We start from the raw sequence: 24,689 nt of genomic DNA, 5'->3' as shown, positions 1-24,689 counted from the left end.
TCTTTCACAATCCATAGGAACTATAAATATGTGCTACTAATCCACGGGGGAAATGAAAACAAGACAAATTAAGGAATTTATAATAATCAAGATTTACAGCTTAAACAAAAAATTAGAGGGGCTATGTGATTATTACTTTTTTATTTAAAATAACCATCACAATTTATTAATTATGATTAAACAAAAGTTATCTATCAAAAAAGTTAAAACTCATTTTCTTTTTCAGCGATCTAAATTATCTACAAACTATAAATTTTAATTTGAACTGTGTAATAATCCATAACTAGCACACGCCCACTCGTGCGATGCACGATCAATATCAAAACGGAACGATATTTAAATAAAATAAATATATATAGTATATATAATTGAAATATAAATTTAAATAAAAAATTGAAATTATCCACGATATAATTTTAATAAAAAATATGAATTCGAAAATATATAAATTTTCAATTTTGTATTTTCAATTACCAATTAATTAATTTTCATTGATAATGTGTATAAATATATAAAGATATATTTATCATTATATGAATGATAATAAGTATCTCATATATAAATTAGCCATCAAAAGTAAGTATAAATGATAATAAGTATCATTATATATCATATTATCATATAATATTCTAAGATGTTTAAAACTATTTATTTGCATATTGTTTAATAATATATTTTTGGACTGCATGTTTAACCATATTTATGTGGTCATTTTGTTTAAATACAAATTCTAAAATAAAGTTCCTATACAATACAAAATATGAAAAATGAATGAAGGAGAAAGAACCATATAATTAAAAGAAATTAGAAAAGAGAAAGGAGAGATCAAAGATGAGAGAGAGAAATTTTTTTTTTGTAACTTTAATTGATAATAACTTATTCATTTTAAATTTATTTTTAATAATTTTTACATCAAATTAATGATATTTTTGTTATCTTTAATTAACATCTACGTTGAATATCTTTTTACTAATCAAAGTTGACAATTTTTATAAAAGAATCAAAACAAAAAAAGAAAAGTGATGAGAGAGAAATTTTGATAGGAAAAAGTAGTTGTTGTACTCTTTTATATATATATAGATTTTTGGATCCATAATTAAATTAAATTAATTGTCAACCGTTAAAAAAAATCGTTTCTTAAAAGTTTAAATATATTATTGTTTTAAAGCTCATGATTAAATATCCCAAATTCATTTAGAAAAAAATTAAAATAAGTACACATACAAATATATTTTTATTAAAAGTTCATATTTAAATAGTCTAAAATTAATTTCAAAAGTAAAAATAGTAAAAAATATAATTAAAATTAATATGGTCAAATTTAAATAAAATATACAGTGTAATAAGCTATAATTAGTATTTACTTAACATTTTTGTAGTTTTATTTGCGCATACGAAGTTATTTTTAACCCAACTAAAATATTTGTGGTCATTCCTCAAAAAAAAAAGAAAAGAAAAATATACTTATACATAGAAGCCCACAATTCTAGCCTTAGAAAAAAAAAACCCACGATTCTTAAAATGCAAATACAGAAACAGAATATAAAATGCAAAATAATGAAAACCCTAATACAATTATACTTCACCCATTCGGTCATCATCTTGTGTTGTTCTTTTTTCATCATCTTGCGTTCTTCTTCTTCTTTTGTTTCTGCGTCAAGGAGAGCAACAACAGTAGAAAGAATAAGCAAGATCTGCCAGCAACCACACTATAGAAATTGTCGCCGCGTCTCACCGGATTGACGATCAAGAAGAGCCGATCTAACGGCTGGAGGAGATTCCGTACCGAAAAGGTGTCGCCAGTGATCGAGCCGTCTTCGTTCGTGATTTTTACAGTCATCGGTGCATAGTTCTTTTTTATTTTAATAAAAAATTTGCCTTTTTGTGTAATATCCGTGTGGATTGCTGTTAAATATTGTGCATAATTAGGAAAATATTATGGAAATCAAGCATCTTCTAATAATAATAAAAAAATGAGATCCGAAATTTGAACAAAATTCTTGATTTGAAGATGTTAGAATGAAATTGTTTGTGGATGCTGAACTCCACTTCTTTTTTTGTAGATCAACACCACGTTTTTTTGAACACATCTACAATTTTGAATTGAAAAAAACTGTCAAAAGATTTGCCAGGAATTTGTTACCATTAAACTCCTGTTTTATATAATATATATTTTATTATTTTTTTAATTTTCTTTAGTAATATGTTGTTTAGTAGTATTTATTTAGATTCAAACTATAAAATTTGTAAACAACTAACAACGGCTTCTTCTTTAAGCAATTAAGGATAACTTTTTATTCAACTATACATCATCCAATTAGAGAAACAATATTTACTTGAAAGACAAAAAAAAATATCAAAATGTTGTTTGCTAAGTCCAATACTATTGTCCTTTTAACCGAACCTTTACCCCATGTAACACATGTTAATTTAATTTGATCATCTATATAAGTGAAATATATAACATATAATTATTTAATATGATTTGTAATATGTTGCATAAGATTTAAATTAAAGTTAAAGATAATTAACTTTAAAGTTAAAGTTAATTAACTTATAATTAATGTTGAAAAATTTATAAATTTCAACATTAATTATTAACGTATATTCGGCTTTAACAATCCTTTTTATTGGATCCAAATATCTTAAATGTTAAGGGTAATTCTATTCGCAGTCCCCGTTTTATTCAGTATAGTCCCTATCTAAAATAATAATATAAATAATTACAAATTTACTATTTTATCCAATAGTTCATAGCCCCCAAATTAAATACTCTATAACCCATAACCCCTAAATTTAATATTTTATAACTCATAGCCCTCAAATAATGTAATTTCAACAATTTCAACGGCTCATTAACTCCATTCTCAGTCATCATTGCTACAACTTCACCAGAATCCTTGAGCAACCTCTATATCTTGTTTCTGCCTTGACAAAAGGAAGCCCTCCACTTTGACTTGAATGCGATTGTTTGTCACATGATTGATCAAACTTGAAACTTGGCAATTTTAAAGAAAAGAAGAGAGAAAAAAGAAATCAAATCTGGAAGAAATATAAGCAAAAAAGATAAGGGCAAATGGTTTTTAATACCCACTTCCATAATATAACTATCAAATCTACCCACCCTTATAAAACATTTATGAAAAATACCCACTTCATAGTGAAATACCATTCCTACCCTTATACTATATCTCTCTTAATCCTTCATCTTATACATTAATCCGCGCTTTCAAAATTGGTATCAGAGAGCGGGTTTTTATAGAGGAATTATATTATATTTATTTTATTTTATAATTAACCTATGTGTGGAAGGAGACTCCATTGAAAATTATGGATCCGGACGAATGTCCGAGATGTGTACCATACAAGAATTCTCTTCAAAATTTGGAGAGAGAAACCACTCATCTAATAGACGAGCTTAACTGGAACAATCGAGCCCTCGTAATAAATATTCGGCGAGGAGAAGATGTCGAGAATATTCGTGATATCATCACGGGTATTCAATCCTACCATGAACACCTACTAGAAATCGTCGGGATCAGAACGACGATTGAACGAACAAGAGATGATGCCCATCAGTCTCACAACTAATGGAGCAGAATGACAAAGCTGGAACAGCCTTTCCAGCTTATCAAAAGATCGAGCCAAACTCTTCCGACAACGTCAACTTGCGGGAGATCCAAAGAACGGTGGAATATTATGGTAACAAGCTATATGATCTACCACTGGAGATGAGCCGGATATCAATGAAAGAAGAGGAAATCTTAATCCTCTTACGAGATATCAAGAAAAAGGTGGAAGAGATCGAAAGGCGAAAACCATGTTCCGGGAAAATTCGGAATACATGGTCCAAAGATCAGACGTATCCTTTACCGATTAATGCAGCACCCAAAAAGCTGCAGACAGAAGAAATAGCCCGGTTCTTGAGAGGGAAAAATCATGAATAACCTCGAAAGGATCGGACTAGAAGATGTACAAGAATTAGCAGAATCATTTGCTAATTTAAAAATGGTTGATCTAAAAATGAACCAAGGAGGTTTCGAGCCCAAAGTCGAAATCCCACGAGAAGAGCCATCCACATCTTCCAGGAAGGCTGAAGTTCGTGATGAAGCAGGTAGCCTCCAACGAACCAGAAGACGTCGCATACTACAGGAAACTCCTGTAGGAAAGGCCATACTCGAGCCAATCCATCCATATGGGTTAGTTCTCAATATCGACGAAGCAAGCTTCAAAAGTTGGGAATCACTTATTGATGAATGGGCATCGGCAATAAAGATCGTGGTTGCCACCGTGGAGTATGATAAAAATGAATTTATCAAAATTTTCGAGGCGAGTTTTGCTGGAATGGCAAAATAGTTTTGGGATAACATCAAAACTAACGAGAAGAACGATCTGTTTGCCAAAGTTTCTCCATGGGAAATTCTTGAAAAGGCAACGGAATATCTCAAAGTTCACTTTCTTGGAATGGGATTCTTTGAAGGTGCAGGAGAAGAAAAGCGTATTAAATACCAACAAGCACTCTACAGCTTGAGGTTGGTGGTTCTGGAGCCAAAAGCTCTTGACGAATTCTTACGCTTATATGCCTTATATACACATATGGGGCTGGTTGATGATCAGATTGCTATGGATCTCTTCTTTCTGAAGTTTCCAAGTCCATGGAGAGAAATGTTCATCAACGATTACAAGGTACTCGGAGCATTTCCCCTCGACAGTACATCAAGGAGAATGTCCTATGTTCATAAGAAGCTATCAGAATGGTGTCAGCAGGCAAAAGACCAGAGGAATCTCAAGAAATTGAGAAAAATCAACAAAGGAACTCCTTTGATCTGCGACAATATTGATCTACCGACAGAAATAGGTGGAGAATTATTGTATCGAAGGAGGAAGACAAAAAAACATAGGTTCCAGCCCTATGGAAGAGAACCAAGAACTAGGCGAGGTTCTTGGAGACCCAGGACTATGTGGTCCAAGCAAAAGGCCAGATCCTACAAATCAGGCCAACGAGGCGGACCATCAGGGAGCCGATTTTCATCTCAAAAGCAAATCCCGACGAGGAAAACTTTCAGGCGTACCCAAGCCAAATCAAATGAAAGTTTCAAAGATTGCAACTGCTGGACGTGCGGTGCAAAGGGGCATATTTCTACCAACTGCCCCGACAACGAGAAAAGAAGGATGAAGAAATTTGAATCCACACCGGATATCGAAGATGCCATCTATAACCAACAACTGGTGCCAGTATACCGGTTCGAAGATATATCCTCTGATGAGAGTATATACAAACAAGAAGTCTTTAGTTCTGAAGATTCGGATCTGAGTTATGGATCATCCGGAGACGAGTCAGACTAAGGAGGAGGACGAGGCTTTTCACTCTCAAAAGGAGGATCAAGAAGGATTTACCAGCCATTTCTTGATTCCCCCAAAAGAGGTGGTAGATAAGCTCGTGAAAAAGCTTAAAGACAAAACCATGGATATACAAACATTCCAAGGGTTTTCAAGCGGAAGGGTGAATCAAGTTATACAAAACTTGAGTCCATTTAAAAGGAGGCATCATGTCTACTTCGGCACCACAAGTCGAGAGTTCGCGCTTCCAATAGAGATAACAAACAACCAGGTGGAGATCCAATTAGTTCCAGCCGAAGATGTGCGGAGGGATCTTAGAAAAATGAAGCCAGAAGTCTCTAGAACGATGAAATGGATTCATATTGGAGCAATCCAATTGGTAATCAAGTCCGGACTCAAACCAGGGACGGATACACCAATTGATGTTGCACTTTGTGACAAGAGGGTCACAAATACGAAAGATTTAGTACTGGGAGCCTTCTCAGGCAATCTCTACGCCAAGAAGATTATAACCGAATTATATCCACAGATCGCTTATAATCTTCAAGATTCATCCTTTAGTCGAGCCCTGACACTCTACCAGGACTACAAGAGGAAGGATCTATTGACGGGAGGAAATAGGCCATACTCGATCACATATCAAGTATCGTATGCCCTATCAAATTCCCACCACACAGATTTATTTTTGGGGAGGAATTTTATTGAGGTCCCCGAAATATTCAAAGAAGTAGCCAAGGCAGTATGATGAGGAGTAATATATGCAGAGCAGAGAAAACGTCTTATCAGAGGAATGGACCTTACCAAAGGAGCGGATATGTCAAGGAAATCATTCCTGATCAGAGAAATGGCTCTTGCCAGAGAAATGACTCTTGCCAGAGAAGTCACTTACGCCAGAGAAGTCACTTACGCCAGAGAAGCCATTCTCGCCAGAGCAACGGTCTTCGCCAGTGGAACCACCAGAAGAGCGGGAAAATCTCCCGCCTGAGGGCAATCTTACTATTATGCCCCTGACCACGCAAGGCGCATGCTCCGGCAATGAAGTTACCATTTTACCCTTTACGTGTAATCTATAAATAGCTACCGACGTGTACCTTGTCAATCTACGTTATCTTCACTCGCAATACAACAGCAATCGGCCTTCGTGCTCTCAACTTTATTTTTCTCTCTCAACTCTCGAGCAACACTAGGTATAATTCGTAGTTCTACAACAATTCACCAAACAAACGATCACCGTTCATTTATGCTTTACCAGCTGGCGTCGTCTGTGGGGAATCTGGGCTAGGACGTGAGTTTTAGTCGCCGGCGCATGCAGATCCGTAATTATGGTTGGATTTACGTGCGCAGGAATCGATTGAGCTGATAATTCGATTACCCAATCAAATCCAGACCTATACACGTGTTTTCATGCGGATCCACTTCCGATCCTTTAAGATCGACAGTTTTTTATATTTTCCTTGCATGTGCATGAAGGGGAGGGTATGGGAATTGAGGATCGAAGGTTGATTTGTGGTTATTTAGCATGCAATCATGATAATTGTGTGTGGTTATGCTGTTTTCTCGCTTAATTCTTATTTCCTTATGAGCCTAACGCGTTTCGCTAATGATCTGTTGTCTGGTGTGCTGTTTTTGTGTTTTTGGGATTTTCACGGATCAATTACCGAGTAATACGTCTTCTCTTTGGGATTTGATTCCGAATCTATGGGGAAATCTCTATTGTTCTCTCTGCTTACGTTTTAAACCGTGCTCTGGGTTTATTTCCTAGTGCACGGGGGTGTTTCTCTTGGGATCTCCTAATGGCCTTCGTGCCATTGTTCGGGACACTCTACGATTATGTATTTTTCTGATAACGGACGGTCTAATATGTTTTTTTACTTGAAATAGTCTCTTACATTTTCCTCATGTAGGTACTATGGACTCTTCCGATGCTCGCCGTACTCTGGAGAAGGAATTCGACAACGCAGGGCTCAGTTCCGTGGCCCACACCATTGAGATCCCCGCCTCACTGATTAATGGTCTGCCAGCCAGCACCGTCTTCACTACACCGCCGGGCTTTCACGCCATCTCTGCCACCCCGTTGACGGGTCTGAACGCTAACACCCAGAGATCTGCTCTGGTGACCCCGGGCTCTGATATGCCAAACTTGGTTCCCACATCTGGTGGCGTACCACTAAATTTCATGCTAACAGAGCAAATGATGGCTCTACTCAACTACGCCGCTGTGCGTCAGGCGATGGGAACTCCCCTGATGTCCACCGTCCCCACCACAGCTTCCCTGCTGGGAGGGCTCAACCCACAGGGCACTGAAGCCCCGCCTCCCGCTGCTCTGGAGGTGAACAATCAACTCGCAACTAAACAAATCCCGCTGCTTAAGGAGACACCGAGACTCCCTGCTGAGAGGGAACTGGAGAGACGCCCAGAAGGGAGCCGTGCCCGTCTAGGGAGCATTGTCAGAAGGGAGGGGGTAGACGAATCCGATAGCCACTCTATTACCCCTATGTTTGAAGAAGAAAGACCCAGGGAGACCGCTAAGCTGAAGAATCAAGTATCACAGCTGAAACATCAACTCAAAGATCTGGAGGATAGCCTGAGGGAGAAATCTCAGAGGGACGAGAGGATGCAAAGATCAGAGAGATCTCACAGGGCAGAGAAATCATACCGGGCAGAGAAATCGCACCGGTCAGAGAAGTCACATCAGGTTCAGGGGTCAGAGAGACGGGACCAGGAATACTCCTCTGGGAGGCAGGAACACAGGGCACACAAGCGTCATCACGCCCATGACGCGCCGAAGGAAAGAAGGGAACATGGGAGATACAAGGAGGACAAGAGGGCCAAGACGTCAAGGTTCCACCCCATCCACAACCGGAGTCCTTTCTCCGATGATATCCTGGCAGACACTTTGCCACGAAGATACAAGCCCATTTCTCTGGATTACGATGGCACCACCGATCCGGATGTACACCTCAACCGGTTTGAAGGATTAGTTACGCTCCATATGTACACCGAAGGCATTAAATGCCGGATTGTCTCTACCACGCTAACTGGACCTTCCCAGTTATGGTTTGGGACGCTCGCCCCAAATTCTATTCACTCGTTTGACGATTTATGGACACGATTCTTGAGACAGTTTGCAAGTTCGCGGAGGGTTGGGAAGTCAGCCCTTTCATTGATGGACATCAAGCAAGACCAGAACGAAACACTCACCGCCAGATTTAACCTCGCTGCTCTGGAGGTGCCAGAGGCAGAGTCGCAGATCAAAAACTGCACGTACGTCAGGAGATTGAAACTGGGGATCTTCTTTGATGAGTTACAAATCAGACCGGCCAAGGACTTTGACGACATTATGGCTAGACTGCCGGGTTATTTACAGTTGGAAGATGCCAGGATGGCGCGGAAGGCCGAAAATGACAAGAATAAAGCTAAGAAAGCTGAGGACGCATCAGAAAGAAACAATAGACATCAGGATCGAGCACCTTTCAGAGGATTGCCCCCGAGGGTTCCTCCTCCCCAAGCAGAGGTCCCACCTCGCCAGCAGCGCACGGTGAATGAGGTCACTCGCTTTGACGAGTACACTCCACTGAACAAACCTCAAGAGGAAATCTTCCACTTAGTCAAAAATCAGCTGTTCTTCAGGGCACCCGGGAGTTACAGGGATGGGTTGCCCCAACAGGGCCCCAATAATAAGCTATGTGAATACCATAATTCTTACGGACATTACACCAAGCATTGTGGACACCTTAAGCACCAGTTGGAGCTTTTAGTACGATAGGGCAATCTGGACCAGTTCATAGCCCGAGGCAACGAGGGTCAGGGTGAGAGACCAGAGCATAGAGGTGAGCGAAGGCAGGACCAGGGGAATAACCAGGATCGCAGGCGAGAGGACAATCATGATAACCGCAGAGGCGCGGTAGAGGACCAGTCCCTTCCTGACCCACCCAAAAGGGAAGTCCATATGATTTTCGGGGAAAATGGAACACCGACATCTAACAGAGCTAAGAAACAAGTTTTGCGGGCAGTGAAATCAGGATACTATCCTAAACAAGTCATGGGGATCACGAACACGATTGAAGAGCCGTCCATCACTTTCGGGTCAAAGGATCTGAGAACGCTTATGTACCCACATGATGATGCATTAGTAATTAAAGCTGACATAGCCAGTTGCATGGTACATCGCGTGTTTGTGGACTCGGGCAGTGCGGTGAACATTTTATATCTAGAATGTCTTCAGAATATGGGGATCAGGGTCAATATAGAGCCTACGAATGCTCCTTTGTTCGGGTTTGGAGGGGAAATGGTTATGCCAGTAGGGTATGTAGAATTACCAATAATGTTGGGCAAGTCAGATGCGTGCAAAACCAGGGTGATCCGGTTCTTGGTGGTGGATATGCCAAAGCCATCTTATAATGTAATACTGGGACGCCCAGCTCTGACCGCATTCAGAGCAGTCATTTCAATGTTCCATCTCATGATGAAATTCCCCGTCGAAGGGGGAAGGGTGGGAGAAGAATGGGGTGATCAGACAATGTCTAAGGAATGCCATGTGCGGATGCTCACGCATTCGTCAGGACAGAAGAGAGAAAGGGCAGTAGAGGGATCGGATACCCACAAGAGGGGGAAAGTGGGCGATGTTGCCGCTCTGGCAGAGGAATGGCAGGAACTGACAAAGTTGCTGAAAGACCGGGATAGTACAGAAAAATCCGCTTTAATATCCACTAATGATGCGTGTAACATGATTGAATTGTTTCCAGGGAAGGAGGGTTTTCAAACCAAGATCGGGTCCTCAATGAGTGAACAGATTACAGAGGAATTAATTAATTGCCTCCGAAGAAATGCGGATGTGTTTGCCTTCAGTACAGCCGATTTGAAGGGAATAGATAGGGGGCTGGCAGAGCATTGCCTCAACGTGGACCCTAAGGTCAAGCCAGTGAAACAAAGAACAAGACACTTTGGGGCCGAGAAGGACGCCGCGATCAGGGAACAAGTTCAAGGGTTGCTGGACGCAGGGCATATTGAGGAAGTACAATACCTAGAGTGGATTTCGAACGCCGTAATGGTGGCCAAAAAGACAAACACCTGGCGAATGTGTGTTGATTACAGAGACCTGAACGCTGCTTGCCCAAAAGACCATTATCCTTTGCCCAGGATTAATCAGCTAGTAGACTCAACCTCTGGTTGCGCGCTTTTGTCAATGATGGATGCGTATCAGGGCTATCATCAGGTGAAGATGCATAGAGGGGACATTGCTAAAACGGCTTTCGCCGTCTGTTGTGGGGTTTACGGTTGGAAGAGTATGCCGTTTGGCTTAAAGAATACAGGGGCCACATACCAAAGGATGATGGAAAAATCTTCAAAGAACAACTTTCAAAAAACATATCGGTTTATGTTGACGACATGTTGGTACGCAGTATCAGAGCAGAGGATCACGTCTCTGACCTGGAGGAAATTTTTACAGTCATAAGAAATCACCGACTCATGCTCAACCCAGCGAAATGCACCTTCGGTGTCACCACGGAAAAATTCTTGGGCTACAAAGTTACTCCCGCGGGAATCGAGGTTAATACAGATAAGGTCAAGGCCATTATGGATATGACCCCACCCAGAGGAATCAAAGAAGTGCAGACTCTAAATGGACGTATCACTGCTCTGAGCAGGTTCATCTCCTGATCAGCGGAACGCAGCATGCCATTCTTCAAAATTCTGAGAAAAGGGACCAAATTTCAGTGGACAGCGAAATGCCGAATGGCATTCAAAGATCTCAAAGCTTACCTAGCAGAACTCCCAACCCTGACCAAGCCAGCCCAGGGGGAGGTGTTATACTTGTACATAGCGGTGGGGGAAGAATCAGTCAGCTCGGTGCTCATCAGAGAAGAGGGAAATCATCAGAGGCCAATCTACTTTGTCAGCAAGATCATTCAGGGTCCTGAATTGAATTACTCAAAGATCGAAAAGGCTGCTCTGGCGGTCATGGTCACGGCTCGGAAACTGAGGCCTTTCTTCTTATCACATCGGGTAGTTGTGCGAACTACTTTACCCTTCAGGCAAGTACTAGGGCGACCGGATTTGTCGGGGAGGATGGTCAAGTGGGCCGTGGAGTTGGGAGAATATGACGTGGAGTGTGAGCCGAGAACGGCCATCAAGGCACAAGCTCTGGCAGATTTTATCCAGGAGACTACTCGCCGCCCTGTGTAGGAGTTTTGGATCGCTTTTGTGGATGGGTCGGTAACAAAGGAAGGGTGCGGAATTGGGGTGTACATCATCTCCCCAAGCTATGGGATATATCAGTTTGCTATCAAGTTGACTTGCAGGATGTCCAACAATGAGGCCGAGTATGAGGCTGTGGTCAGAGGAGCACATATTTTATCAGAATTGCGGGCTGAGTGTGTTATCATCAGAACCGACTCCCAGTTGGTGGCTCAACAATTCTCGGGAGAATACCATATCAAAGAAGATCGGATGCGGGCATATTACAATAAGATCAACGAAATGAAAGCAAAGTTCATGGAATTTAAAATTGAGCAGATTTCCCGGAAAGAAAACACAAAAGCAGACCTACTGGCGCGCATGGCTAGCGCAGTGGAACAAACGTGGAATGATGAGATCATATTGCTCTGTGATACCAGAGAAATGAGGACTTCACAAGTCTTTTCGGTGGAGATCAGGGATGACTGGCGGGCCCCAATTATGCATTTTCTCAAGACAGGGGAACGGTTGAGCAAAGAATCCAATCAGAGGGCTCGCTACGAGAATTATTGCTTAATCAATGATCAACTCTACAAGCGGTCTTTTACCCACCCTTTATTAAAATGCTTATCTCCTGATGAAGCTGACTTTGCTCTAAAAGAAATTCATGCAGGTTGCTGTGGTGCACATACGGGATTCAGGGACCTTGTACGAAAAATTATTCGGGCAGGGTTCTATTGGCCTAACATCAACAAAGATGCTAAGGAATTCGTCCGCAAATGCGAGGCTTTCCAGAGACACGCCGGGAGAATCAACGTGCCAAGGAAAACCATGGGCGTCATGCATGCTGCATGCCCATTCGACAAATGGGGCATAGATATAGTCGGGAAACTGCCCACGGCACCAGGGGGCAAGTACTTTCTCATTGTAGTAGTAGACTACTTCTCCAAGTGGGTGGAAGTTGAGGCTGTTGCAAAAATCGACGAGGTCACAGTGGAACGGTTCATCTGGCGAAACATCTGTCGCCGATACGGAGTCCCCAGAATTATCGTCTCAGACAACGGAACTGATGAGCCCAGGTTTGTGCTCTGTTTTTGTGTTTGTTTTAAGTCTAGATCGAGTCTTTTTCCTTGTTTTTGTGTCGTTTGGTCGCCTGGGAGGGCGTAGTTCAATGGCAGGACCAACTTGTGGGAAAGAGGCCAAAATGCCAGAGAAGCGGAGTGCCAGAGGATTCAAAAGACCAGAGAAATCAAGCTGCTAGAGGATTCAAAAGGCCAGAGAAATCAAGCTGCCAGAGGATTCAAAAAGGGCCAGAGGAATCAAAGCCGCCAGCGGATTCAAAATACCAGAGGATTCAAAAGGCCAGAGAAATCAAGCTGCCAGAGGATTCAAAAGGGCCAGAGGAATCAAAGCCGCCAGCGGATTCAAAATGCCAGAGGAATCAAAGCCGCCAGCGGATTCAAAGTGCCAGAGCAGCGAAGTCGGCTTCGCCAGAGAAATCAAACTGCCAGCGGAATCAAAATGCCAGAGCAGCGAAGTTGGCTTTGCCAGAGGAATCATCCGAGCAGCGAAATCAGTCGCGGAATCATCCGAGCAGCGAAATCAGCCGAGCAGAGGAATCCTCCGAGCACTCCAGGGGTTGAAAGTGCTGTCACCTCTCGTGAAAGAGGTATGTGCCAGAAGCAAAGGGATTTTGGAGCAAAACCATCCCTTATGCCCATAAGTACCGCACGAGAGCTGGCAGGCAAGAGAAGGAAGGAAGGCAAGAGAAGACGGAGGCACAACAGACGGGCGAGGAAGGAATGCAAGTGGGAGTCCGAAAAAGGCAGAAGGCGGCAGCTATCCAAAAGAGACCGATAAGGCCAAACCAACGCCTTATCCAAAAGGAAACATATCTTCATGAAGATTAGGTCTGAAAAGGGATAAGCATCTCCATGCTTGCATGGATTCGGCCGCACCTAATGGGCTGGGCCTTCGTACCCTAATGACTCCTATAAATACCCGACGAGCTTCACAAGCTAAGGGTGCTGAAATTCCGTTCTGTTGTGCATTGTTTGAGAGTTGAAGCTAGCCCAGGCTGTGGGCGTAACCTCGTACTTTTCTGTTTATGTTTTGCACGGAACTTTCGGCCGTAGGTACTTCGATTTTCATTTAAGTAATTTCAATTCCAGTTATGTTTTCCTTTGCATCTTTTACTTGTGTTATTTACGTTATGGTTGGCTAAGTTTATATTCTGATTTGGGAAAGATGATCTAAGCATGAATGAATAAACTCGAGAGGTCTAATTTGAGCATAATAACTATATGAGCATATTCCCGATACACTAGGTTTGATTCCAAAAAGGTTGTAACAACTTGGTTAATTAATTGATCACTAGTTAACTAGGAAGTTCTGACCACAAGTAATAATTTGGGCATAAGGCGAGTTGCCATCGACCTCCAAAATAGTACAACTGGTGTTGGAGCCGTGACTGCTGTGAAATATCGGCGTAAGAGTCAAGTGGGTCTATCTAATTCTTAAAGCATTCTGGGCAAAGCACAACTAGCGATAGGCCATCGCAGAGAGCGTGGATGTTGCTCGGGGTAGTTGATTTCCATTAGCTGACCCTTCTAAGGGATCATAAACTGAAAGGATAGATTGGGCAGGGGTTTGTTGTGTGCGTGACGAGTGACAATAGGGGCACAACAATTCTTATGCCTATAACCACTGGTATGCGAATATAGTGATTAATCTTTGCACCAATGATCGAGTGTTAATTCATGTTTAGTGATTCAAACCCAAGTCAGAATTGTTTTGTTATTTGATTTATCTCTTTTGTTATTTCAGTTTAGGTTGGATACTCGTTCTGCCCATAACCACGTTTTGGTCAGAACACTGCAGAAAACAAAACCTTTTTAGTGACACCCTTGCAGGAGAAGTTACTGCTCAGTTCCCTGTGGATTCGACTCTGGACTTACCACTAGTTAGTCTAGTTGTGGGCACAGGATTATTTATTTGCACGAAGCTCAAACGACAGCTCCGTCAAATTGGCACCGTTGCCGGGGAACTGAGAGCGCTAGTAATTTCTTTTGTAATTTTTGTGTGAGCTTTGCCTTCACGTTTGTGTATGCGTCATACTAGGAGCGCAGAGAACGAAGACCTTTTGTTCAACGAGGAGATTGAGCGACTTGTCCGACTGAACAACGCTAACAAACGTAGGGCAGAACAAGAGGCACAGGCAAGAGAGAGACAGTTAGAAGCAGAGAGAGAGACGACAGAAAATCCGGAAGGACAGAATGACAACAACAACAACAGGACCCTTCGAGACATGATGTTCCCAAGCAACTTGAATCTCAGGCCGTCAGCAATAGTGTTACCCGAGATCACTGGAAATTGGGAGTTGAAGCATACACTAATCTAAATTTTGCCCAAATACAATGATATGCCCGGGGAAGACCCTCAAAGGCATTTACAAGACTTTGAGATGGCGTGTGGAACAGTGCGCACCGCAAGTCCAGCCCTTGGCGAGTACATCCGACTCCTCACTTTTCCGTTCTCTCTATTAGAAGGAGCGAGGGAGTGGTTGTACGATTTGCCCGAAGGAAGCATTCGGACCTGGCAAGAGCTGCAGAGCAAGTTTTTAGAACGATACTTCCCAGCCGCCCGAATCCAGAATTTGAGGACTCGAATAAGTAACATCAAAATGGGGACGGGAGAAATCCTCTATGAATACTGGGGAAGGTTCAAGCAGATGTTGGCCAAATGCCCACAACACCAAATACCGGATCATGATCTTATTTGGTATTTCGTGGGAGGACTCCGAAGACAAGATAGGCAATGGTTACACGCTGCATGTGGAGGATCGATCTTAAATAAATCTGCAGCGGAAGCTTTCAAGCTCATAGCCGACATGGCAGAGGAATCGAGAGATGAGGAAGGGACTATAGTCAGAACTACTCCGGTGCCGGCTCCTTCTGCCCAAGACGAAAAGTTGGATAAGCTTTGCAACATATTCGAGAAATTTATGACGAATCAAGGAACACCCAATCAAGGGATTCCCAACATTCGGAAGCCTGTGAAGGCATACCAGCTTTGCATGGCAAATTCACATGCAACCGATGAATGTCCACAACTTTTCGAAGATGAAGAGCTTAATGCTATTGGGCAACAGCCAGGAGGAAACAACGGAGGGCAAAACCAAAAACCTTTTGAGCCCTACAGGCAGCAGTACAACAATCAAGGATGGAGGCAACATGAGAACCTTAGGTACGACAACAACAACTATCTGGGGCCAAACCAAGGGCAGACGAGTAACCCACCACAATACTCGCAACAACCTCAACAGGGAAGAGGATCCTCCCTATCAGAGCTCGTGCATCAAATGGCCCAACAACAAGTGAAGTTCCAGCAGGAGACCGAAAAGTTCATAATGGAGACGAGAGGAGGAATGCAGAATGTGAACTCCCAACTATCACATCTTGCCCAAGCAGTCGCCAGACTTGAAAGCAAACAAGGGACACTCCCATCCCAAGTGGAGGTGAAGAAGGTGAATGCCATGACACTCAGAGGAGGAAAGGAGTTACCCGAGGTTGATAAGGAGAAAAACAAAGAAAAGCTAGAGATCAACGAGCAAGTCGGAATGGGATCAGCAGATGAGGAAGAATTCGCCCAAGAGAAAGAGGCAAAGCGAAAGGCGACAGGGAAGGGTAAAGAGAAATCAAGCCAGACTGAGCCCAGACTCCCTTCCCAGACAGAATGGCCAAGGAACAAGAGAAGGAAGAATTAATCGAGCTGGTTAAAATCTTCAAGAAGGTAGAGGTCAATATACCCCTTTTGGTCGCGCTACGCTCTATGCCCAGATGTGCAAAATTTCTCAAAGAACTCTGCACTCGGAAGGTCAAATACACGGATGATGCGAAATTTCAAGTGGGCGAATCCGTGTCCGCAGTCTTACAGCGAGATATGCCCATAAAATGTGGAGATCCTGGAATGTTCTACATTCCTTGTGTAATAGGAACCATGAAGGTGGAGAAGGCGATGCTCGACTTAGGGGCATCCATCAATGTTATGCCCTTATCCATGTACCAGGACCTGGAGATAGGACCGCTGAAGCCTACCCGAGTGGTGATCCAACTGGCAGATCGATCAAATGTCTACCCAGAGGGGATATTGGAAGACGTTTTGGTCAAAGTGGAGGAACTCATTTTTCCAGCGGATTTTTACATTCTCGACATGGGGAAGTCAAAAGCACGAGATCCGGTAATGCTTTTGGGCAGACCGTTTCTAAAGACTGCCAAGACTCGCATTGATTGTGATACGGGCAAGCTGACATGTCAGTTCGAAGGGGAAACGGTGACCTTCGACATATACAATGCCATGAAACATCCTACCGATACAGAGATGGTGAAAAGTGTCGACATGATCGAGAAGGTTGTTGAGGAGGTTTTGCCTAGAACAACATTCAAGGAGCCATATGACACTATAATCCAGAATGGCATAACCGAGGAGGACTTGCAAGAGGAGCATTTGCAAGAGGCGGTGAAAGTACTTAATGCGTGGAGCGAAGAGGTCAACCACACGGAGGCACTGAAAATCCCCACCCTGAAGGAAGAAGACCGACTTGTTCCATCAATCCAGAAGGCACCCAAGCTCGAGCTGAAGTCTTTGCCCAAACACCTCAAGTATATCTTCTTGGGCGAGGACGACACTTTGCCCGTAATCATCAATTCAGAGTTGACACTCGAAGACGAGAACAAAGTCAAGATGACTTTGGGGAAGTACAAGGAAGCAATTGGATGGACCCTAGCCGACACTAAGGGCATAAGCCCTACTGTATGCATGCACCGCATATTACTATAGGAAGATGCAGTTCCAGTCCGGGACCCCCAGAGGAAGCTAAATCCAGCCATGAAGGAAGTTGTGATGAAGGAGATACTCAAACTGTTGGATTTGGGCATAATATACCCAGTATCCGATAGTAGGTGGGTAAGCCCAGTACACGTTGTGCCCAAGAAGTCGGGCATACAAGTGGTGGAGAATGAATTCCGAGAATTGATTGCTACAAGGTTGCAAACTGGCTGGAGGGTGTGTATTGATTACCGCAAGCTCAACCAGAAGACACGGAAGGATCACTTCCCTTTGCCTTTCATCGATGAGATGCTGGAAAGACTTGCGGGGAATCAATATTTTTGCTTTCTAGATGGATACTCGGGCTATATGCAGATTTGGGTCGCGGAGGAGGACCAAGGCAAAACGACATTCACTTGCCCTTTTGGGACGCTTGCCTACCGGAGAATGCCATTTGGGCTATGCAACGCCCCGGGAACATTCCAGAGATGCATGATGAGCATATTCTCGGATCTCCTTGAGAAGTGCATCGAAGTCTTCATGGATGACTTCACGGTGTATGGACAAACCTTCGACTCATGCCTAGCTAATCTGGAGAAGGTGCTGAAAAGGTGCGTTGACAAGAGTTTGGTTTTGAACTATGAGAAGTGCCACTTTATGGTCAAAGAAGGGATTGTGCTCGGACATGTGATCTCAGGCAGAGGAATAGAGGTGGACAAAGCGAAAATTGAAATCATAGCCAAACTACCATACCCAACGAACATCAAGCAGTTACGAGGATTCCTTGGGCATGCTAGATTCTACAGGAGGTTCGTGAAAGATTTTGCAAAGATTGCCCAACCTATGACAAGGTTGCTACAAAACGAAGTGGAGTGGAGCTTTGATGAGGATTGTAAGGAGGCTTTCCAGATCTTGAAGAACAATCTGATCTCCGCACCCATAATACAACCCCCTGACTAGGGAATGCCCTTTGAGGTGATGTGCGACGCCAGTGGATATGCCATAGGGGCAGTTCTTGGGCAAAAGCGGGGGAAGGAGAGTCACGTCATCTATTATGCCTCGAAGACACTGAATGGAGCCCAAGTCAATTATTCAACGACTGAGAAGGAGATGTTGGCAGTGGTGTTAGCCTTTGAAAAATTCAGGTCTTACCTGCTTGGAGGAAAGACCACAGTCTACACCGATCATGCGGCCCTGAAGTACCTTCTGGCCAAAAAGGAGTCTAAGCCCAGGCTGATCCTATGGGTTCTACTTCTACAAGAATTCGACGTGGAAATAAAGGACAAGGCTGGAGCACAAAACCAAGTGGCCGATCATCTAAGCAGGATCGTGAGGAAGGAAGAAGGGGAACCAATCAAGGAGATGTTCCCGGATGAACAACTGTTCTATGCCCAAGGAATGAGGGAAGATCCATGGTACGCAGATTTGAGCAATTACCTATGCTCTGGATATGTACCCCCTGGATACACTTATGCCCAGAAGAAGAAATTGGCCAAAGAAAGCAGAGAATATATTTGGGACGAACCGTATATGTGGAAGCAATGCGGGGACCAAGTACTTCGGAGATGTATCCCACAAGATGAGCAAAGAAGCATTCTAGAATTTTGTCATTCAAATGAGTGTGGGGGACACTTTGGGCACAAGAGAACTGCAGCCAAGGTTCTGGAGTGTGGTTTTTATTGGCCAACAATCTTTAAGGACAGCCACACCATCTGCAAGAATTGCCCACAATGCCAGCGAGAAGGAAACATAACCAGGAGGAATGAAATGCCCATGATGCCCATTATGTCCGTAGAGATTTTTGACATTTGGGGAATGGACTTCATGGGACCCCTTCCCAGCTCAAGAGGAAACTTGTACATCCTACTTTTGGTGGATTATGTCTCCAAGTGGGTGGAGGCAAAAACATCCCCGACGAATGACTCAAAGGTAGTGGTGAATTTCTTGAAGACTAACATTTTCTGCAGGTTTGGTGTGCCCAGAGCAATCATCAGCGACCAAGGATCCCACTTCTGCAATTTCTCGGTCGAAAACTTGTTCAAAAAGTATGGAGTCCAGCATCGGGTCTCGACAGCCTATCACCCATAAGCCAATGGACAGGCCGAACTCTCAAATCGCATAATCAAAACGATTTTGCGAAAGACCGTTGGCCCCACAGGGAAGGACTGGAGTCTTAACCTGGAAGATGCCTTATGGGCATATCGGACTGCATACAAAACTCCATTCGAGATGTCACCATATCGAATGGTGTATGGCAAGAGGTGTCATTTACCGGTGGAATTAGAGCACAAGGCTTTCTGGGCAGTGAATAGAGTGAACTATGATTGGGACAAGGCAGGGCAAGCAAGGAAGCTAGAGATCCAAGAGCTCGAAGAAATCAGGAGAGAGGCGTACGACAATGCTGTTCTCTACAAGGAAAGAATGAAAAAGAGCCACAATGCCTTGATAAAAAACAAGCAATTCAGCTTTGGGCAAGAGGTTCTCCTGTACCAGACACGGTTCAAATTTGCACAAGGGAAGCTGAGTACCAAGTGGACCGGCCTATTTGTGGTGAAGACCCAATTCCCAAATGGAGCTGTTGAGATCGGAAATCCAAAATCTGGGAAAGTGTTCAAGGTGAATGGACAAAGGCTGAAAGCCTATTATGGGCATAAGCCCGACGCTGGGGAGGAACTGGATCTCGACCCAGCCACAAGCACCTCGGACTAATTGGAAGGTATCACGTCATGCCCAGGACGATAAATAGGGCACTGGCCAGGAGGTAACCTGGTATTTTTGTTTAGTTTATTTTCTTTTAGTTTTGTTTCGCTTTCGTTTTTTGTTTGCCTAGGAACCCAGTTATGCCCACAGCTGTGGGCGAGTTTGAGTTTCCTGCCTTCGCGGAAGTTTGAATGTGTTTTGCAGATACAGGGGGAGCAATTATGGGCAAAGAGCAGTCGATTGGAGAAGCATAGATTCCAGGGCAAAAGGGGGCTCTCGGGCAAAACGCGACTGAAGCCGCCTGAAGCACGTCACATCAAGTGACAGTTGTCAGCCCCTACACCCCCAAAACCCTAAAACCCCTACCACGACGTCACCACCCTAACTATCCAACTTCCCATAATCACCACCCCCTTTCTCGGCCTTTCGAATACAAAATCACCCAGCCACCATGGTATCCACCAGACCCAAAAACAAACTCCGAGGAATACCCCAAGGAACCGAAATCGATCTCACCGGAGAAAGCCCCCCACCGTCAAAACCAAAAGCTTCGAAAAAGAACCCACGCCAAAAACCACTTCCGATGGACACTACAACTACCCCCTCATCCAAAACCCTACCGCAAACCGAGAGCCCCTCGCCGGTGGACGAACATGCCATTGAGCAACTCACGGCGGAGATAGACGTCCCTACTCTCGGCGCCAGAGACCAGCATGCAGCTGAAGGAGAAGGCAAGGCGACACCGGAAAAGGCGAAGGAAGGCGAGGAAGAGCCATCCAAAAAGAAGCGCACCCCCACTGCTCCGAAGAGGAAGAAACCGACGGCCGTGAAATCGGCCACGCCGGCCGAAGGATCATCCAACGAAAGAAACGAACCCTCTGGTTCGGATGTGCAGAGCGAGGAAGGGGAGTCCGGCGAAGAGCAAGAGGAAAATCCGGCGAAGAAAAGGAAGAAAGTGATCAACCCGACCCCGATCCGAATGATGAAGGGAGAACCGGCATCAACATCGAGGAGCAAGAAGAAGACAGCGAAGAGAGGGATCGCTGTGCCCAAGATCCCAGACATGGACGCATTGGAACCCTTGGGCATAGTAGATAAGGTGAAATAGTACTTCAAGAACATTGGCTGGAAGGTGTTTTTGGAGTGGCCAGGGCACGCATACGAGGAGGTGGTAAGGGAAGTGTTTGAATCGGTACAGGTGGACATCAATCAAGCCTGCGGACCTTTGGGCATGAGCTTTTCCATGAAGGGAGAAGTCAGAGATATGTCCGTAAATGAACTCAATCTCAACTTGGGAATGGCGGAACTGAAAGACCTGCAAAAGAAGGAATACAAGGACGCGAAGAGAGGAATCCCCACCTTTACTGCACAAGAGTGGGATATGATGTGGGCAGAGATCGGTGATGGAGGCCAATTCAGAACCCAGAAGGTAAAAGGGCATAAGATTCGCGACTCATCCCTGAGGGTTTGCCATCGCATTCTATCGTACTCCTTCTTCGGCAAAATTGACAGCGGAAATGCTATGTCCAAAAACGATCTCTACATCCTTTGGGCAATGCACAGCGGGGTGAGGCTCAACTTTGGAGCCTTTCTGATCGAGCACGTCGATTCAATCATCAGCAAGCCTAATCAGAGGCTTTCCTGCATTCAGTTCACCATCGCTTTCGCCAAGGCGAATGAGATTGAGATCGAGGAGGGGAACACCAAGATTGAGGCAAAGAAGCTAAACATCGAAGCCCTGATCCGAATGAAGGATGTCAGAATGGATCGGGGTGTGCCCAAATTTATCAATCCAGATGAGAGGGAATTTTCAGCGGCCGAAGGCCAAAGCCCTGCTGTGGGAAAAGGAAAAGAAAAGGTGGAGGAGTCAGAGTCAGAGGAGGAAGAGGAGAGTCAGCTGGACAGAATCGAGTCCCTGATTGTGGAGACCCAGAAAGCATTGGTAGCGACCTAGAAGGCCCTTCTGGCCTTCTTTAAGTATCAAGGGTTCAGGTACCCACCTGCACCTGCCCCTTGAATTCTACCCTCCCTAGGATGTTAGTTTTTAGTTTGTTTTGTTGCGTCTTTGTGTTTTTGTTCTGTTTGTGTTGTTGCGTCTTTGTGTTTTTGTTCTGTTTGTTTTGTTTGCGTTTTCCTTGACCCCCTCTACACACCCACTTTTCCCAAAGCAAAGTGTGTGTGGGTGGGGGGCCAGGGCATCTGTTGTTGCTTTACCGGGTAATCCTTGTTCTCGCACCCTTTGCCTTAAGGCAAAGTATGTGAGTGGGAGGGAAGACCCGGTATCTTTTTATGTTTTTAAAAGTTTTTTATGTCAAGCATGCTGTACAATCGATGTTACTCAGTTGTGATGATTTGAAAGTGCAATTTTGTTAGTAAGATTATGCAAACTTTGTGCCGTATGTAGTTGAGGACGATGGATAGGGAATTGGGCATACCTTGTGAGGATTTGAGCTTTTAAAATTGTTGCTTTATGCCCAAAAACAATTCTTTCTTTCATTGTGTGAATTTTGACATCTTGATTTAGGGGTGATGCTAGAACTTGCCTTGATTCTTAGTCGAACCATGTGTACATAGTCTAGGTGTGTTGAATGATTTAGGCAAATTCTTTCTTTAGCCCACTGAGCTAAACTGACCAACCCTACATCTATCACTTGCAACCCCTTTTGAGCTTAATAATTCTTTTGCATTCACTTATAAATTTGCCTAGATTTGAGCCATCCCGGTCAAAACTGAACTTAAGGGCAAAAGAAAGGGAGATAGTGTAGTGGAGCCTGTGGACAGGACTAGTGCAAAAATTGCAAAATGGGACGTCTAATCCCAAAATAGAAAAAGTCCATAAAAAGAAAAAGAAAAAAAAAAAAGAGAATTAGAAAAAGAAAAAAAAAGAGAGATAGGAATAATAAAGGGAAGAATGTGCTTAAGCCCGCAAGAATAGGCAAGGATCGAAAGAATCTGGGAAGTCTGTGGCCTAGAATGAAGTTCAGAATGACCTTAGCCTCGTACCAAAAATTCTCACCTTATGCCTTAAGCCACATTACAACCCATGAAAGACCTAATGAGATGCACCTAGGACTTTGACTAAAGGGGAAGACAATAGAAGATAGGCAAGCTTATGGTCAGAACCCAATCAAGATGTCTGGAGTGTAAACACGAGCCTAAACACTTGAGAGAAAGAGTGAAAGGGGAGGAACATCCTTATACCCAGAACCCGATCTTGACTCAACTGATGGCAATTTTGATTGTTTGATCAAGCTACTTGTTGTTTCTTTTGATCTTCATTTTACTGTTGGACTGAGAGAGTATAGCATGCTGTGTGTTTTCGTTTTCTCTTTTATGTTTCGTCCGCATCTGTACTTGGGCAAAAATCATGCATACACGCTTGAGGACAATCGTGTTTAAAGTGTGTGCGTGTGATGAGCCCAGGTTTGTGCTCTGTTTTTGTGTTTGTTTTAAGTTTAGATCGAGTCTTTTTCCTTATTTTTGTGTCGTTTGGTCGCCTGGGAGGGCGTAGTTCAATGGCAGGACCAACTTGTGGGAAAGAGGCCAAAATGCCAGAGAAGCGGAGTGCCAGAGGATTCAAAAGACCAGAGAAATCAAGTTGCCAGAGGATTCAAAAGGCCAGAGAAATCAAGCTGCCAGAGGATTCAAAAGGGCCAGATGAATCAAAGCCGCCAGCCGATTCAAAATACCAGAGGATTTAAAAGGCCAGAGAAATCAAGCTGCCAGAGGATTCAAAAGGGCCATAGGAATCAAAGCCGCCAGCGGATTCAAAATGCCAGAGGAATCAAAGCCGCCAGCGGATTCAAAGTGCCAGAGCAGCGAAGTCGGCTTCGCCAGAGAAATCAAACTGCCAGCGGAATCAAAATGCCAAAGCAGCGAATTCGGCTTTGCCAGAGGAATCATCCGAGCAGCGGAATCATCCGAGCAGCGAAATCAGTCACGGAATCATCCAAGCAGCGAAATCAGCCGAGCAGAGGAATCCTCCGAGCACTCCAGGGGTCGAAAGCGCTGTCATCTCTCGTGAAAGAGGTATATGCCAGAAGCAAAGGGATTTTGGAGTAAAACCATTCCTTATGCCCATAAGTACCGCACGAGAGCTGGCAGGCAAGAGAAGGAAGGAAGGCAAGAGAAGACGGAGGCACAACAGACGGGCGAGGAAGGAATGCAAGTGGGAGTCCGAGAAAGGTGGAAGGCGGCAGCTATCCAAAAGAGACCGATAAGGCCAAACCAACGCCTTATCCAAAAGGAAACATATCTTCATGAAGATTAGGTCTGAAAAGGGATAAGCATCTCCATGCTTGCATGGGTCCGGCCACACCTAATGGGCTGGGCCTTCGTACCCTAATGACTCCTATAAATACCCGACGAGCTTCACAAGCTAAGGGTGCTGAAATTCCGTTCTGTTGTGCATTGTTTGAGAGTTGAAGCTAGCCCAGGCTGTGGGCGTAACTTCGTACTTTTCTGTTTATGTTTTGCACGGCACTTTCGGCCGTAGGTACTTCGATTTTCATTTAAGTAATTTCAATTCCAGTTATGTTTTCCTTTGCATCTTTTGCTTGTGTTATTTATGTTATGGTTGGCTAAGTTTATATTCTGATTTGGGAAAGATGATCTAAGCATGAATGAATAAACTCGAGAGGTCTAAT

The 24,689-nt window shown here is 43.8% G+C and overlaps 2 protein-coding genes across 2 annotated transcripts; both read left to right on the top strand.

Annotated features, from left to right (window-relative positions):
• The first annotated feature begins 14,938 nt into the window (after window positions 1–14,938).
• Window positions 14,939–16,282, top strand: LOC131018722 (uncharacterized). The gene is made up of 2 exons (XM_057947430.1): window positions 14,939–15,577; window positions 15,668–16,282. Exons 1-2 carry the CDS (start codon window positions 14,939–14,941, stop codon window positions 16,280–16,282), a joined length of 1,254 nt encoding a protein of 417 aa, XP_057803413.1.
• Window positions 16,283–19,572: 3,290 nt separating this feature from the next.
• Window positions 19,573–20,052, top strand: LOC131018721 (uncharacterized). The gene has a single exon (XM_057947429.1). It carries the CDS (start codon window positions 19,573–19,575, stop codon window positions 20,050–20,052), a length of 480 nt encoding a protein of 159 aa, XP_057803412.1.
• Window positions 20,053–24,689: the final 4,637 nt, after the last annotated feature.

This window comes from Salvia miltiorrhiza, chromosome 3 (genome assembly GCF_028751815.1).
Source record: "Salvia miltiorrhiza cultivar Shanhuang (shh) chromosome 3, IMPLAD_Smil_shh, whole genome shotgun sequence".
Taxonomy (NCBI): domain Eukaryota; kingdom Viridiplantae; phylum Streptophyta; class Magnoliopsida; order Lamiales; family Lamiaceae; genus Salvia; species Salvia miltiorrhiza.
This window is presented reverse-complemented; position numbering and strand designations above follow the sequence as displayed.